We start from the raw sequence: 13,787 nt of genomic DNA on the forward strand, positions 1-13,787 counted from the left end.
CACCATAACTTCAAAAGGAGTTCCTGGAATTCATAAATTATGGAACATTTATTCTCTGCACCGTCTGACAAAGTTTGGCAAAAGAACCCTTGTAAATTCGTATCTTTCTAAATTAAAGTAGTTAATTCGAATGATAATCACTTTCTGATATGTGCGTGGGTACCCCTCGATTCCAAATCATATCATGTAGCGGTCCCACCGAACAATATAGATTGGCCGCCTGATAGAACGAATTCCTGCATGTACTCGCCATCTATATTGCGTATGGCCTGACAGGATATGAGTTTACTTGTGAATAACAGATGGCTCTGTTCATTTTTCGTATATTATTAATAGGAGTATCTAAAGAAAATGGATCGTCGTTCTTGTTCTACCAAAGACACTTATTGCAGTAAACTTAGACAGCTCAGTAAAAGAAAATAACTCATAAAAAACTTTCCAAAAATTCGGCAAACAAACTAGCACAACTGAATTTGATCTGAGTCAATAGAGTTCGATCGAGTCTCATCGCTCTGGATTAAGAGCTAAAAATGACACGTAAAACATTGAAGCCCAGGATTTTACATCAGTAGCCACAGGCGATGAAAATGTAATAATCGTTACCAAACCCTGCAATAAAATTAAGTGGGTTAAAACAAATAGAAACTCCACACATTCATAAGGCGAAAAATACGCATCTAGGAAGCCGAGAACATAAACAAGACTGGCACTATGCCAATAATGGTACAATGGTGGAATTGATTGGCATACGCCGTTTTATCAGACGCAATCATTTATAGCTTAACAAGCATCTCTGTAAATTTGCCTTCGGGGGGATTCTGCGCGAGCGCAGCTATCTGATTACGCAACGAATACAGTACATTAGCTACGGCACTGCCACTTATCTATGGCTTACATGAAATGTAAGCTTTATTCTTTGATAAATCCTTCGGTCGTTATTTGAATGTCACCTGCTACTTATAGTAAACTTATTGAGGCAAATCTAATAGACGAATGGGATTTTGAAAGTTATTTATTATTGTTTTAAGATTTCATATAATTTTTGGTTTTAAATTTCCAGAATGCATCTGTTTCAAAGGTCAAGTATTCGTGATTCGTGTATTGCAGAGATAAGATGTAATCTTTAGAAAAGTTTTGCTGTTTGCACTTGCAGCGTATTTCATCACAATTATCGTTTCAATTTGTCATGATTTGTACGGGAAAAAAAGATCCGAAGTGCTATTCGGATTGTGCGATATCCGTTAGCCTTTTTTTTTTTTAAATCTATTTACTAGGTTGAATTGAAATAAAACCAACACATTTCATGGGAACTCTTCAGTTTTCTGTTTCCGATCTGTGTCACAATCTCGACCCATTTGCAATATGCCGTTGCAATGCAAAACAAGAGAAACTTGAATATTTTGAAACACGACATAAAACATTAAGCAAACAAAACAAAACAAATTCGAAAATGAAGGACAAAAAAATACATTTTAAAAGCTTCGTGTATTTTCCCTAATAAAAGCCCAAGGCATTTAAAAATTTGTACACAGTTCCATAAGAAATGTGGCAAAATGCGAGGTCAATGATATCACACAAAAAAATCTATGACGAACCCAACCATCCGATCGGGCATAGTGGGGGGCGAAAACGATGGGTCATGGATGGTTGAAAAAAAAATTGTATACAGGAAGACAAAATAGTAGGGTATGTCAAAAGAATATCAGCTGAGTGCGAGAACCGAGGGGAGGACGACCGTTATACAGCAGACGCTGAAAGCTACCGCAAATCGGGTTTTCAAGTGTGCAGTAACTGTTTTTCTTCATCGTTCGCCACCGACATTATCTAGGTCTGTTCGAATCTACCACGCAAATGTAGGGCTAATGGTCGTCCCTATTTTTCTTTCAAAACTGTCCACTGCAAACAAATCAATTTGCAAATGCGATCGGTGCCAATCGTTTGACGGGGATATACAGAGAAAAAGAAGAAGTTTGTCATGGACATCGACAACCACCGACCAAAGATACGTAGAAAAATCGATAGACATCAGTGTATGCATTATTTGAAGTGAACAAGCAGCCATTGACATTCAACTGAATTTCATTTGCGCACTAGAAAATCAAATCGTCTCCCCCCCCCCCCTTCCTTGTCGATGCAAAACTTCTTTTTTTCGTTTGTAGAACGTCGTGTTAAAAATGTGAAATAAATCTTTTGAAAGAAAAAGAGGTTCGTACGTATTCAACATACCATTAGGTGATGAAAGTTTTGGCAAGAAAAAAAAAAGAAAAAAAAAAAAATCTATGTCAACTGTGTTGCAAGATAGCGTAACCCTGACGGACGAGTCACAATCATTTTTCATGCTGGAAAATGAGCAAAGATGCCATTTGACGTTCTCATTTTCACGGTTCAAACTGAGCCTGTGTGTTGGGTTCTATTCAGACAACGGATAGTTTGCGATACACGGTCCGATTTGTTCGTATGGTTTGCACTCGATCGTTGTAGAAATGAAACAGAAATGATGGCAAATGAAGTGTGTACAGTACCGGATCAGCAGACGCTCTCGGAAGTTTTTTAAGAACATCGGACAAAAAAAAACAAAAAAAAAAAAACAGATTCGTACCCTCATTTTTCTTTGTTGTTTCTCGTGGACGGCGGGGTGGGGCGAAAGAGCAGAGGGGGGAAACCCGACTTGCAAGTCGACTACGATAGGAGGCCATTGGGCAAGGCAAAAAAAAAAAGAAGGAAAGGAGATTCCAAATTCCATATCCACGATTTGCCACCAGAGGCTCTCCCCTCCACTCTCTATTCGCTACCCGTTTCTCCAGAGCTTTTGTCAGTGTAGCCTCTGCCTGGGCTTCTGCCGCACGTGCGTGGAGTTGCTGTTCGTTCTGGTTTCAAAACTCGGGGAGAGCGAATACTTTTTTTTTTTTATCGTTTGTGTGTCTTATTGATACTCGAGTGCATAGCAAAGTGTACCTAATTGGGAAAGTGACGGTCAAACGAGTTTCTATTTTAATTGATTTTTTTTTGGCTCCCGTCTTACTGGATTAGCTGTCGGACATGTGGGATTTTTCAAAGCTGCTAAGAAAAGAGAAGAAAACGCTTCAATTTTGGTAGGTTTTCTCATTTGCCTTTCACCCAACGTTTTGTGCACGAGTTTGCTGTCGTTTAGAGAGACATTACGTGGTTCAGTAATTATTTATACGAGTATACGATACACGTTTCAACGTAGAATGTAAGGAATCATGTGCTTTGGGTGGGGGTTGGATCTCCATTTTGTTTTCTGGACAATCATTTTTTTTTGGCGGGTTAAAAAATTGTTGGAAATGATAAAAAAAAAAAAAAAAGCTTTTGTGCGATTGGCGGATTTTTTTTTTTTTTTTGAAACAAAAGACGTTTTGTCACTTTTCTAGGCTTTTCTCCCCCTCCCCCCCATCTCTTTGATGCATTCCCTAAGGACGTTTTTATAATTCCATATGGCATTTCTCAACTGTGCTTTTCTGTTTCATTTTTTCAAAGCATTTGCCAATTCAACCCCCTCCCTGTTTAAGAAAAAGAACATTTTAACGTGTGTACGGCTAAAGAATTTGAATGACTAAATTCGACTGATATGCTATATAAGAAACATTGCCGCTAGACAGAGCCATTAACGTTCTACCACTCCATTTGTCCGTCTTTTATTTTTTGAAAAAAAAAAAAAGAAATGGCGTGATTGATTGCAAAAGAAGAGGTAACCGAAAGTTTATGGGATTATGACTAGTCATGCGATTTCTGTTACGAGGTTGGTATCAATCTGCAATAGCTGTTATTCATGGCTGCTCTTTTAACGTACTACGCCATTAAACAACGTGAAAACAAACAGCGTCGTCTGCCTCCTTTCTCTCTTTATATATTGAAATTGAAGCCTTTTCTTGTTATTGAAGAGTTAAAACTCACTTAACCGAAAAACAAGAGAAAAAGGTCTCTCATTAATCTGGTTTGGTCGTTCTTTTTTTTTTTTCTGTGCCAAAGGTCACCGTTCTCTCATATTATTTTCCCTTTTTTTTTTTTTCTTTCAAAGTTGGTCTGTTTTCTCCATACAAAAAAAAAAGGCTTTTTTTATGGTTCCAGTACGTTTCTTTTTTTTTTAAGTCCCTCCCAATGCCCCTGTACCCTCCCCATCTACTTGGGAAACATAGGTCTCCTCCTGTCCAAATGATGCCCTTAGGGCGTTTTCTTGTGTTCTCACCAGAGGCGCACTTGAAGAAATTCCTATAATAGCACACAGATCTATCAAACAAAACACAAAAAGATATCCATCCATCCATCCGACGTAAGGGGGGGGGGGGGGGGTGGGATATGTGCTCAAATTCCAATATTCAAATGCGTGCAAATGTTGTGTGGGCTTTATTGTTTTTGTTTCGTCATTTCGAAATTGTGCACGAATCGGCCAGTCGTTTTTCCTAAAAAAAAAAAGGCTAATCCATGTGTTGTTTTTCGTTAACGTTAGCAACGGTGGAACAAAAACAGTGGCAAACACAAATGATAAACATTTACGACGTACGTTTGTTGCAATCGTTTTCTCACCGCTACGTGGTACGCGACATTCTCTTTTTTGTTTGTTACCTTTTGTTCTACCGTTTATATTTTTTATCATCCGCCATTGAATCGTTCGAAAAATCGAAATTGATGCAAGAAATGATGTTCGAAAAAATGTGTGACATGTGAAGTACGTGGGGTGAATCGAACGATTAGTTTACCGGCAGATCTCGTGTAAAAAAGGGAGGAGGTGGGTGGATGGGGTGAACGCTATTGAATTGGCTCTTTCATGTCCGGAGGGAAGTTTTTGGGGTGGGGTTGACGAGAGTAGGATGGGGGTGGGGTTCCCCCCTTTGTCGCCAGAAGCATTTTTCAACTTTTATTTGATATTGAACGTCACGTTAGTCGCTGACTTGTCCCGTAATTAAGTTACATAAACTCGTTATATGTTGGCACTCGAATGAAAAACAGATTTTGTTTTTGGCCATTATTAAATTTTGTTTTTGCAGTGGTTCTTGACGTTATCGCAACGGACGATGAAAACTATTTGATGAACGATGATGAAAAATGAATGTGAAACTGTTTTCTTTATTGATCTAATTTAGCTGTAAGATTGAAAGAAAATGTACGACTCGCTTATAGTTTTCCTTGTTTAAGGCTTTTCTAACGGGACAGTAGAAATTGCTCTCTTTCTCTCTTGGGCAGTTTTCTTAATTTGTTTAATTCAACGTCGGGAGGGCTAGATGGTTTCAGCAACGACGCAAAACTGGTCGTGCCGCTCGATTGTCCGATCGATCTCTCGTAGCCTCCATTTTGAATAGAAGGGGAGGATGATGCATAGACTAAAGACCAATTCCATTACTCGATTTTTTCAACAGAAAATATGTGTGTATGCAGGTAAAAAAAAAAAGAAAGAGGCTCAAGCCGTGTATGACCTGCGGCTACGTTTCGTTTTATTTGACGTTGAAAGGCAACGTGGAACATCCTGCGTGGAAATGTTTGCTCCGACTTCCGCTTTCGTGTCGACGTGAAAAACATCTCTCTCTTTATTTTCGGGAGATGAGCTTCTTTGTCTTGTTCTCTTTCTTTTATAGACCGTTTTATTTCATGCATAATTGAGACAAACGCTGGCAGCCACAAGCCTCGCTATCTAATCGTTTGAGAGCAGTTGTTTTTTAGTAGCAGGAATTGTGAGTTTAAAAAGAAAAAAAAAAAGGGAAGCTGATAAGTAGTTACCTGCTAATGTTTTTGTTTAAATTCCCATTTTGGGAGATTCTCGAAACAAAAAATTTTTTTTACATGGACAAAACATCGACGTGCCAGGTAGCACTTAAACTCGTGGACCTTAAATGGATACAATCCAACTTGATGTTGTTTGTTTTTTCCCGTTTTCCGATATAGTTTCCTTTGAATTAAAAAAAAAAAAAGTTTTTCTCGGTTAGATTGTAACGAAATTCATTTTTTTTTTTTTTAAAGTGGGTCATGAGTTTTCGGAGGAAAACCGCGTTTTCGTTTCCTTGATCCTCTTTTGTTTTTATTGGCAACGAGATGGAAAATAGATAAGGTGCCAAGGGCCAATGTTGGTCACTTTCTCACGTAGCCAAATCAAATTTGATTAGCCATCATACGTCAAATGCTAGTGATAAAAACAATCCAATTAAATCGAATTTTTTTTTTCTTAAAATTGATTATTACAGTTGCTGTTGTGTTTTATCTGACTGAAAAAGAAAAAAAAAGAAACGAAGAAAGAAATGAGTTCGAATGGAACTGGAGAACTAGTGTGTTCGAAGCCGACGCGCGTGACCGGCAAAAGCGGTTTGGACCGAACGGCCACCGGAAGCGGATTATCAGCTGGTCGTGCCGTCCAGTCATCAAACAGCGACGCTGCGATGGCCAATAACAAGAACACGCCGGAGAAGAGGAACTCGCCCGCGTGCAGCGAATCGCCGCGCAAAACGTTGCGACGTCGCGCTGCCAAAATGGAAGACGAGGATGAAGAGGACGCCGACGTGGCGACGGCCACGACAACTCCGCCGGACGTGACCAACGATTACCCCGTGATCGTGACGGAAGACAATGTCACCGCGACGGCCAGCGTCGTGGTGGACACTGTGTGCGAGGACGTGTCCGTCGCCGTGACGGGCAAGAAAAACATTCGCGGCAAAGTGTGGCGAGCTCGCAACGGCGATTACGTCAGATACTTGTGCGTCGACGATGGAGCAGATTATCGGCCAGGAGGTACGTGTCTGTTTTTTTTTGTTTTTCTCTTTTTTTTTTTTTTTTTTTTTTTTTTTTTAATGTGGGACATCGTGCAGACACAGTTGACTAGCGTTTTTTTTTTGTTTTACAATGGAAACGCGCAGCAGCCGGGAAATGAGTCAACGCCCCCTTACTCGTATTTACGTCCGTTTTTTAGTTCTTTATCTTTCGTTTATTTGGTCGGTTTTTAATTTGAGCGCTGATGACGACGTATTAATTTGTTTATAAGGACGGGTTGTTGAGACATTCGTTTAGATGTCGCACGGCGTTGTAGACATTGTGCGCAAGAGAGACGTGTGCAAATGAATTGTTTGCATCCTTAACAAGCTTTTTGTTCGTTTAAAAATCGCTATCATTCCGTTTGCTGCTTCTCGAGAAAAGAAATCATTGTTTTGCAATTATGCAGCGCCAAAAGAGGTTGAGGTTGTTGTCTGAAATTGCTTTGAATGCGCAATGTTCGACAAGAAACGAAAATCATGTTGATAACCGACATCCTTTTTTTTTTTTTTCGTGAAGAAAGAAAGGATGTTGCGAGTCAGACTCTGTGCGGATGGATCGATGATCCGCCTGCTCCAGGAATCATTGGAAGCTCAAAATGTAAGGAAAGTAAAACGTAGCAACGAGCCCCTTTTTATTTATATTGATGTAAGAGGGGAGGTAGATGTGAAAGGGAAAGCCATGAAGATGTCACGATGAAATCAAAAGTCAAACGGCGTTCGCTTTCATTTAGTCTTGCCAAAGTGATTGATTCGGTCGGGTAACTCGTGTTTTTCAAGTGTCGCGTAGTACACAGGTCGTTACGTAAACCGCCTCTTGACTGGGCGACCAAAGTGTGTATCCATTTCCGATTTATTTTTTTTTTTTTTTTTCTATCTTGTTTGAGGCCAATTTTGTCGTAACATTTCAGAGAAACGCCATACGTTAGTTGTGTGTGCGGAAGGAAAAAGAGAAGGGAATGAAGAATAAATGGATAGGATAGAAGGAGAAAAGAAAGGGATAAGGAGGAGGAAAAAAAGGGGGGGAGGGAGAGGGACTCGGGAGAGCGCAGGCTTCCGGCTCTTTTAACACACGCACATTGCGACTAGACTATTAAGTGACGCTGACTGGTTTCGGTTGTGGTGACAAGCTCGTTTCCTGTTGACTTGTCAGTTATCCCCACCGTGCAATGTCTTTGACAATGAGTATTAGCTTTCCCCCCCCCCCCTTTTTTTGTTTTTTTTTTTCTAACACGAATTTAACAGTTTGTTTTTTTTTAAATTTAAACGCGTAAATCAATCGGAAACGAAGAAGAAATCGCAACATTTTCCCATCAATTTCGCTCATTGATTCGAATTCAAAATGGCATAGATCAAAAGAACATGTTTTTTTGTTTTTTTTTATATTCTGAAGCATCCGTTTTCATCTCTGTCCGATCGCAACGAAAGAAAATCAAATAACAAAACTCGAGAGATGTGCTGTGGTCGATATTGCTAGTTCATCGACCGGATATCTACTGCCAGCAAACGACAATCTCATGCAAACTGATTGTATATAGGCCCTCGTTCGTTCTCCTTCTCATGTGTGTGTGTGTTTACGTCGTTTGGCTATGGTGTAGCTCAACTCGCGATTAGTTAGGAGACGTTGAACGTGTACCGCCTTGTTTCTATTTTCTACCAAATTGAAAAGGAATGAAAAGGAGAAGAAAATGAAAATGGTGGAGGGTGTGTGTGTGTGTGTGCTTTCTTTGAACATGAAAGGATCTCTTTTCTACGACGGATTGTGTCATCATCACGACTAGCTTCTAGCCCATCATACCATCCGATCCGCTAACGTTTGATCTTTTTTGTTTCTTTTGCCTTTTGTCCCCTTTTTCTTATTTTATTTATTTTTATTCCGCCTGCCGGCAATTGCATTTGTAGTCACGCAAGAATGACAAGAAAAGAGAGAGAGACATTTGAACAGTTGTCACCTGATAACGTGAAGGAGCGACAGTTTTTATCATTAGGCTAACTTGCATGAGCTAAACGTTTCACTAATTCACGTAGGCAAATTAGCTGCGTGTCTATGTCGATAGATTGGAGATGCCGTCGGCGAATCATTTGATTGTCTAATGTACGTGGAGTGCAGAGATATTCAGTTTGAGTAATTGAGCAGATTTAGAATGAGTCCGTAACGTTTTTGTTATTTGTTAGGGGGTGGGGGTGGGTGGGGGGGGGGAGAGAGAAAGGCACCGTACCAGAATTGCCATCGATTAAAGTCGAATATGTCTCGCAACAAAGGAACCGTAGCCGAATGGTGTCATCTAGCGGATGCATTTAGCAATAACAGACCATGTGGGAAAAAAAAAAAAGAAATAAATGTGGACAAATTGGGGTTTTATTTACTGGGGCTCATCTCTCTTGCGATGCAAATCTTTTTTTTTTTTTTTTTTTTTTTTCTTCCCTCGATCGTAAGCCAAAGGCAAAATAATAGAAAAACACATTTTATATCCTCTCTCCCTCCCTTTTTTTTTTTTTTCCTTCCGGAAGCTCTAGACGGTAAACGTGTTGAAAAGGATAATAGCCATCTAGTGAGGAAAAGGATTATCTTTGTTGTATACTAATAACAACTGTCTATGCGTGTGTGTGTGTATATACACGGGCAAGAATCAAGAAGAAGAAGGAAGGTCAATGACAACAGAGGGAGAGAGAGAGAAAGAAAAAAAAAGAGTTTTCTTTTTCTTTTATTTTATCGTAAGACCAAGAGTCGACGAGTCGTAAATCAGGAAGTCAAAGATTAGCCCCAACAGCAGGAGCAGAGCAGGAGCAGCAGTTTGGGCAACGACAGTGCGTGACTCGAGTTTACTCACGCAAAGATACATTAGTCGTTAACGAGAGAGGGGTGGGCAGGAGAGAAATAGATAAAAATGGGGGGGGGGAAGGACGAAAAAAAAAAAAATGAAATTTGTTCTGTCGTTTTTTTTTCGGCCCACATTGATCGTATAATAAAATGCGAAAAAAAAAAAAAAAAAAAGAGGGAATACATTTCGCATTTAAAATGACCGAACATGGTCAAGTTGACGTTTGATCTTCATCGAACGTGACGCTGTTCTCGGATTTCCCTGGCTCCCTTCTTTCATTTTCATGTGACGCGGTTCAATACCTCCCGTCATTCTCGTGTAATGCAGTGCGTGAAAATTGCAGACGGCATGGCCGTTGACTCTTTAAACAACAACATAAAAGAAACGCATTTTTATTTGTTGCTTTTAATTCTTTCTTTTTTTTTTTCCTATTTTTGCTGCATCGTTTAGTTGCTCGAGATCATCAGTTAAGAAGCGACACGGAGTGAGACGTGTGAAAGCGCTTTGTTTGGGGCCATTTTGTTTCGCTTTTGTTTGTCTGGATTCCTTTTTATTTTTTATTTTTTTGTCAGTTTGGGGTGAGGCCAAGTTGGGAAGAAAAAAATAATAAGTTTCTTTCATTTGTACTTTAGGAGTTGGGTAGAGTCGATGGGGGGAGCGAGAAAGAGACCTCCAGATGTCGCTTCTGTGCACACACACAAACATATCGAGTGTGTAGGAACCCCTTCTGTTAGAAACAGCCCCCTCTCTCTACTCTGTTCCCCTTTAGCGCAGACCCGCCCTTATTGTCGTTCGAAATTATCGATTGACTGAGGGGGGGGGGCGAGCTGCTCGATCTCTTTCATCTTTGCGGGAGTCGTTGGCCATGTAGACCGTGAAGAAATGGCACACACACACGAGCTTTACCCTAATAGTATCATTTTGCCAGTTTTCTAACACCATTCACATCGGCTATCTTTTTATTCTTTTTATTATTCGAGGCAGATGAAAAGAAACAAACAGACATGGTAATAAGTCTTTTTTTTTTTTTTTAGAATTGTTTTATTTCTTCGGGATTGCGGAGCGTGTAGCCGTGACCCGTCGCCAAAAAAAAAAAAAAAAACGTACGGCATTCATTGCGAGGGATAAGACCCTTTTGATGCATCAATTGAGTGAAAAGAAACATCAAAGAGCTTTGCTTCTTCTTGATTTTTTTTTTTTTTTTAGACTACCGACGCTAGTTGTCGTGATTCTTGGGGCTTTTCGTAGGTCACACGTTGCCTTACGAGGCCATCTTTTTATGTTCACTTTTATTCGATCTCTCTTTTTTTTAGAGGGGGGGGGGTTCTTTTCTATTTATTTATATTTTGTGTGGTAAAAAGAAGGGAGGAGTTGACGTCTTTAACGAGGTGGATTTTTTTTTTCTTCCTTCTCTCTGTCAGCGAATATTTTTCTTTGCAAACAAAAACCGCACAACTTTGATGGATGAAAATCTGTTGACGATTCGGGGGTTGGCCCATTGCGGTGACTAGTCTCCGTGAATAGGTTGCACAGTCGACTTGAATTCAAACGCATCGTTGAGTCAGAAATCCGGCCCGTCCCGCAAGATGTAGCCAAGTGGGCTTTACACGGGACACTGTGTATAGGGATCGATCCAATCTAGTCTCCCCCGCCTCTTTTTTTTTTTTTTTTTTTTTTTAACGTTTGTTGAAGGTTTTCTTTTTCTTTTCTTTTTTTTCCCTTTTGCTGGTTTGAAAAAAAAAAAATTATTATTATCGAGATTGATTGAACTTTTGTGTCATCTTGCGTCATTGCCCAACGATCAAAAAGTGCGAAATAAAAATGTTCAATATCTGTCTTTGACAAGAGCATACTCTTGTTTTATCTATTGATTTTTCATGTTTCGATTCAGGTTCTTTTTTTTTTTTTTTCAAAATCTTCATCCTGTTTTTTTTTTTTCTATTTGATTTTTACAAGAATTCGTGTATTTGAAAAATGTCTAACTGTCGCATATTTGCTGTTTTCCCCGCAGATGCCGCTTACATAGAAAGCCAGGGAGCTGATCAGCCATTCTTCATCTGCACCATCCAAGAATTCCGGCGGGTAAGAATAACTTTTAAACCAATTTATTACTATTATTTTATTTTATTTCATTTTTTGTTTTTTTTTGCCGTTAAGAATACTTATCTTATAAGTCCTATCAAAATTTTACTTGGTTGGTCGTCATGACGGTACGTAGCGTTTGTGCTGAAAAGCGTTCAACTCACGCGGGATGGGAGTCAATGATTTTCGAATGTCTTTTGCTCAAACGGATGTGCGCGCGTGTTAAACGCGGTAAATCCATTTCTTTTTTTTTTTTTTTTTTTTTTGTTGGCCAAATGGACGGGAAATGTAATGACGGCCGAGTTCGTTTTGCGACCGACAGATGGCACTGTCGTCTTGGATCAATGAACGACGCCCTTGTAAAGGACAGCATTCGTAGTTTTTTGTGTGTGTGTGTGTGTGTGTTATGCATACGAGGGGGGTTCGTGTTAACACACACACACACACCAAGGTAGGAAAAGAAGGCGGGGACTGCCGGTTGTGGCTACTGGTGCTGCCCCCTATTCGCAGCACCCGCCTTTTTTTTCTCCTCTTGCACGGCCAGTCTTGCGTCAAACATGGCGGCCGCCGAGTTGTGATCACATCCACACCCTTCGACACTAGTGCGAGACGAAAACAAATCCACCCAAAAACTGTTTTGGATGGTGGTGTTGTTGTTGTTTATTAATAATTTAAGTTCAACATCAACTCTGTGCGACACGTTGCGAAATTATTCGGTACGTCATCTTTCTCTTGTGAGGAATGTATTCCCATTCTTTCTTCGTTGGCGATTGAATTTCCTATGTAAACATGAGGCGGCCGAGTCTGAAAAAAAAAACCCAAATATTCATCCATATTTTTAAATTATAATATTTAATTCGTTTTGGAGGGTCGAAAAGAAAAAAGGTATGGCCGTTTCTTTTGCGTTCAGCTCGTTTTTTTTTTGTTTTTTGTTTTTTTCAGCCCGGTTTGCTCGCAGCCAGCGGCCGTCAGTTGTCTCAATGTTTTGTTGCGAACAGCTGTACGTGTCCGCGGGGTTCTTCGAGCCGTAGCCGGAATTAGGTTTAGAAACATGTCAATATTTATGTTACGTTCGAAAATCGTTTTCTCCTCTCGTTCCTAGCGAATCACCTTTAAAAGGCAAGGAAAAAAACAAAACAAAAAACAAACAAGTAAAAACATTTTCTTTTTAACTTAATCAAAGGTCGACGCGTTTTTTTTTTCTTTTCTTTTTATAAATTAATTAATGGGAGGGGAGGAAAAAAACAAAACAGGAATGGGTCATGTGATGCGACTAACGCGTGCAAAATTTCAAGTGCCTTTAACATGAGCGTCGATAAACAGTTTGTATTGTAATAGAGGCAAGGTGGAATGTGTTTTTGCGTCGCTTTAATAGGTAAATATGATCACTTTTCAGTTAGACGGGTAGTTAAAGTCAAAGCAAAACATGATTCGTCGAGTTTTGAAAGCTCATAAAAATCGATTTACTGTAGGAAATATAGCCTAGTAAAATTCGACGAAGACTCGGTGCCAAGTGTTACGTGTCTTTCTCGTGGTTGCGTTCACGCCCCGAGGGCTGTTTCACGTTTCTCTTCTTTTTCTTTTTTTTTTTTTTATCTTCCTCTTGTTATTTTTGTTTTTGTTCAAAACGCGACCGTGTTGCGGAGTGAGATCTTTTTTTTTTTTTTCTTCTTCTTCTTCTTTTCGTCACGGTGTGTATTACAAAAGAACTCCGAGTTCAGCTAATATACATTTTTTTTTTCTCTCCCTTTTTGAAAGAAGCCAATTATGAAAAAGCAGCCGCGGCCCGTTACGACTTGATTATACGGATTGAAGTGCTTCGACTTGTAGCATTATTATTATTTTTACTTAATTCATTCAGTTGTTTTCCCTTTTTCTTCTTTTTTTTTTTTTTTTTTTTTTATTGTATTTGTGGGGGGATTCGCTTGCCGTCACGTTAGTCCGTGAGTCTTTCAGCTGATGCTGGATAGCCGCCATTTTCGTTTCTTACTTCAAATCAATTCCAGTGCCTTTTTTTTTTTTTTTTTTTTTTTTTTTTTTTTTAAATTTTTTGACTTTATAAGGGGATGTTGTATCAAGTACCGAAAGCCAGGTGTGTTTTTCTCCTCCTCTTAAAGCATTCCCCGAACTT

At 39.5% G+C, this 13,787-nt stretch overlaps 1 protein-coding gene across 1 annotated transcript in view; it reads left to right on the forward strand.

Moving 5' to 3' along the window:
- Positions 1 to 6,213: 6,213 nt before the first annotated feature.
- Positions 6,214 to 13,787, forward strand: part of LOC130692916 (arginine-glutamic acid dipeptide repeats protein-like) — a 31,365-nt gene continuing 23,791 nt past the window's right edge. The window contains exons 1-2 of the mRNA XM_057516013.2: positions 6,214 to 6,735; positions 11,586 to 11,656. Coding sequence (XP_057371996.1) covers positions 6,249 to 6,735; positions 11,586 to 11,656 — 558 coding nt within the window. The 5' untranslated portion in view covers positions 6,214 to 6,248. The remainder of the gene's footprint in view (positions 6,736 to 11,585; positions 11,657 to 13,787) is intronic.

The sequence above is a fragment of the Daphnia carinata genome, chromosome 3 (genome assembly GCF_022539665.2).
Source record: "Daphnia carinata strain CSIRO-1 chromosome 3, CSIRO_AGI_Dcar_HiC_V3, whole genome shotgun sequence".
NCBI lineage: Eukaryota > Metazoa > Arthropoda > Branchiopoda > Diplostraca > Daphniidae > Daphnia > Daphnia carinata.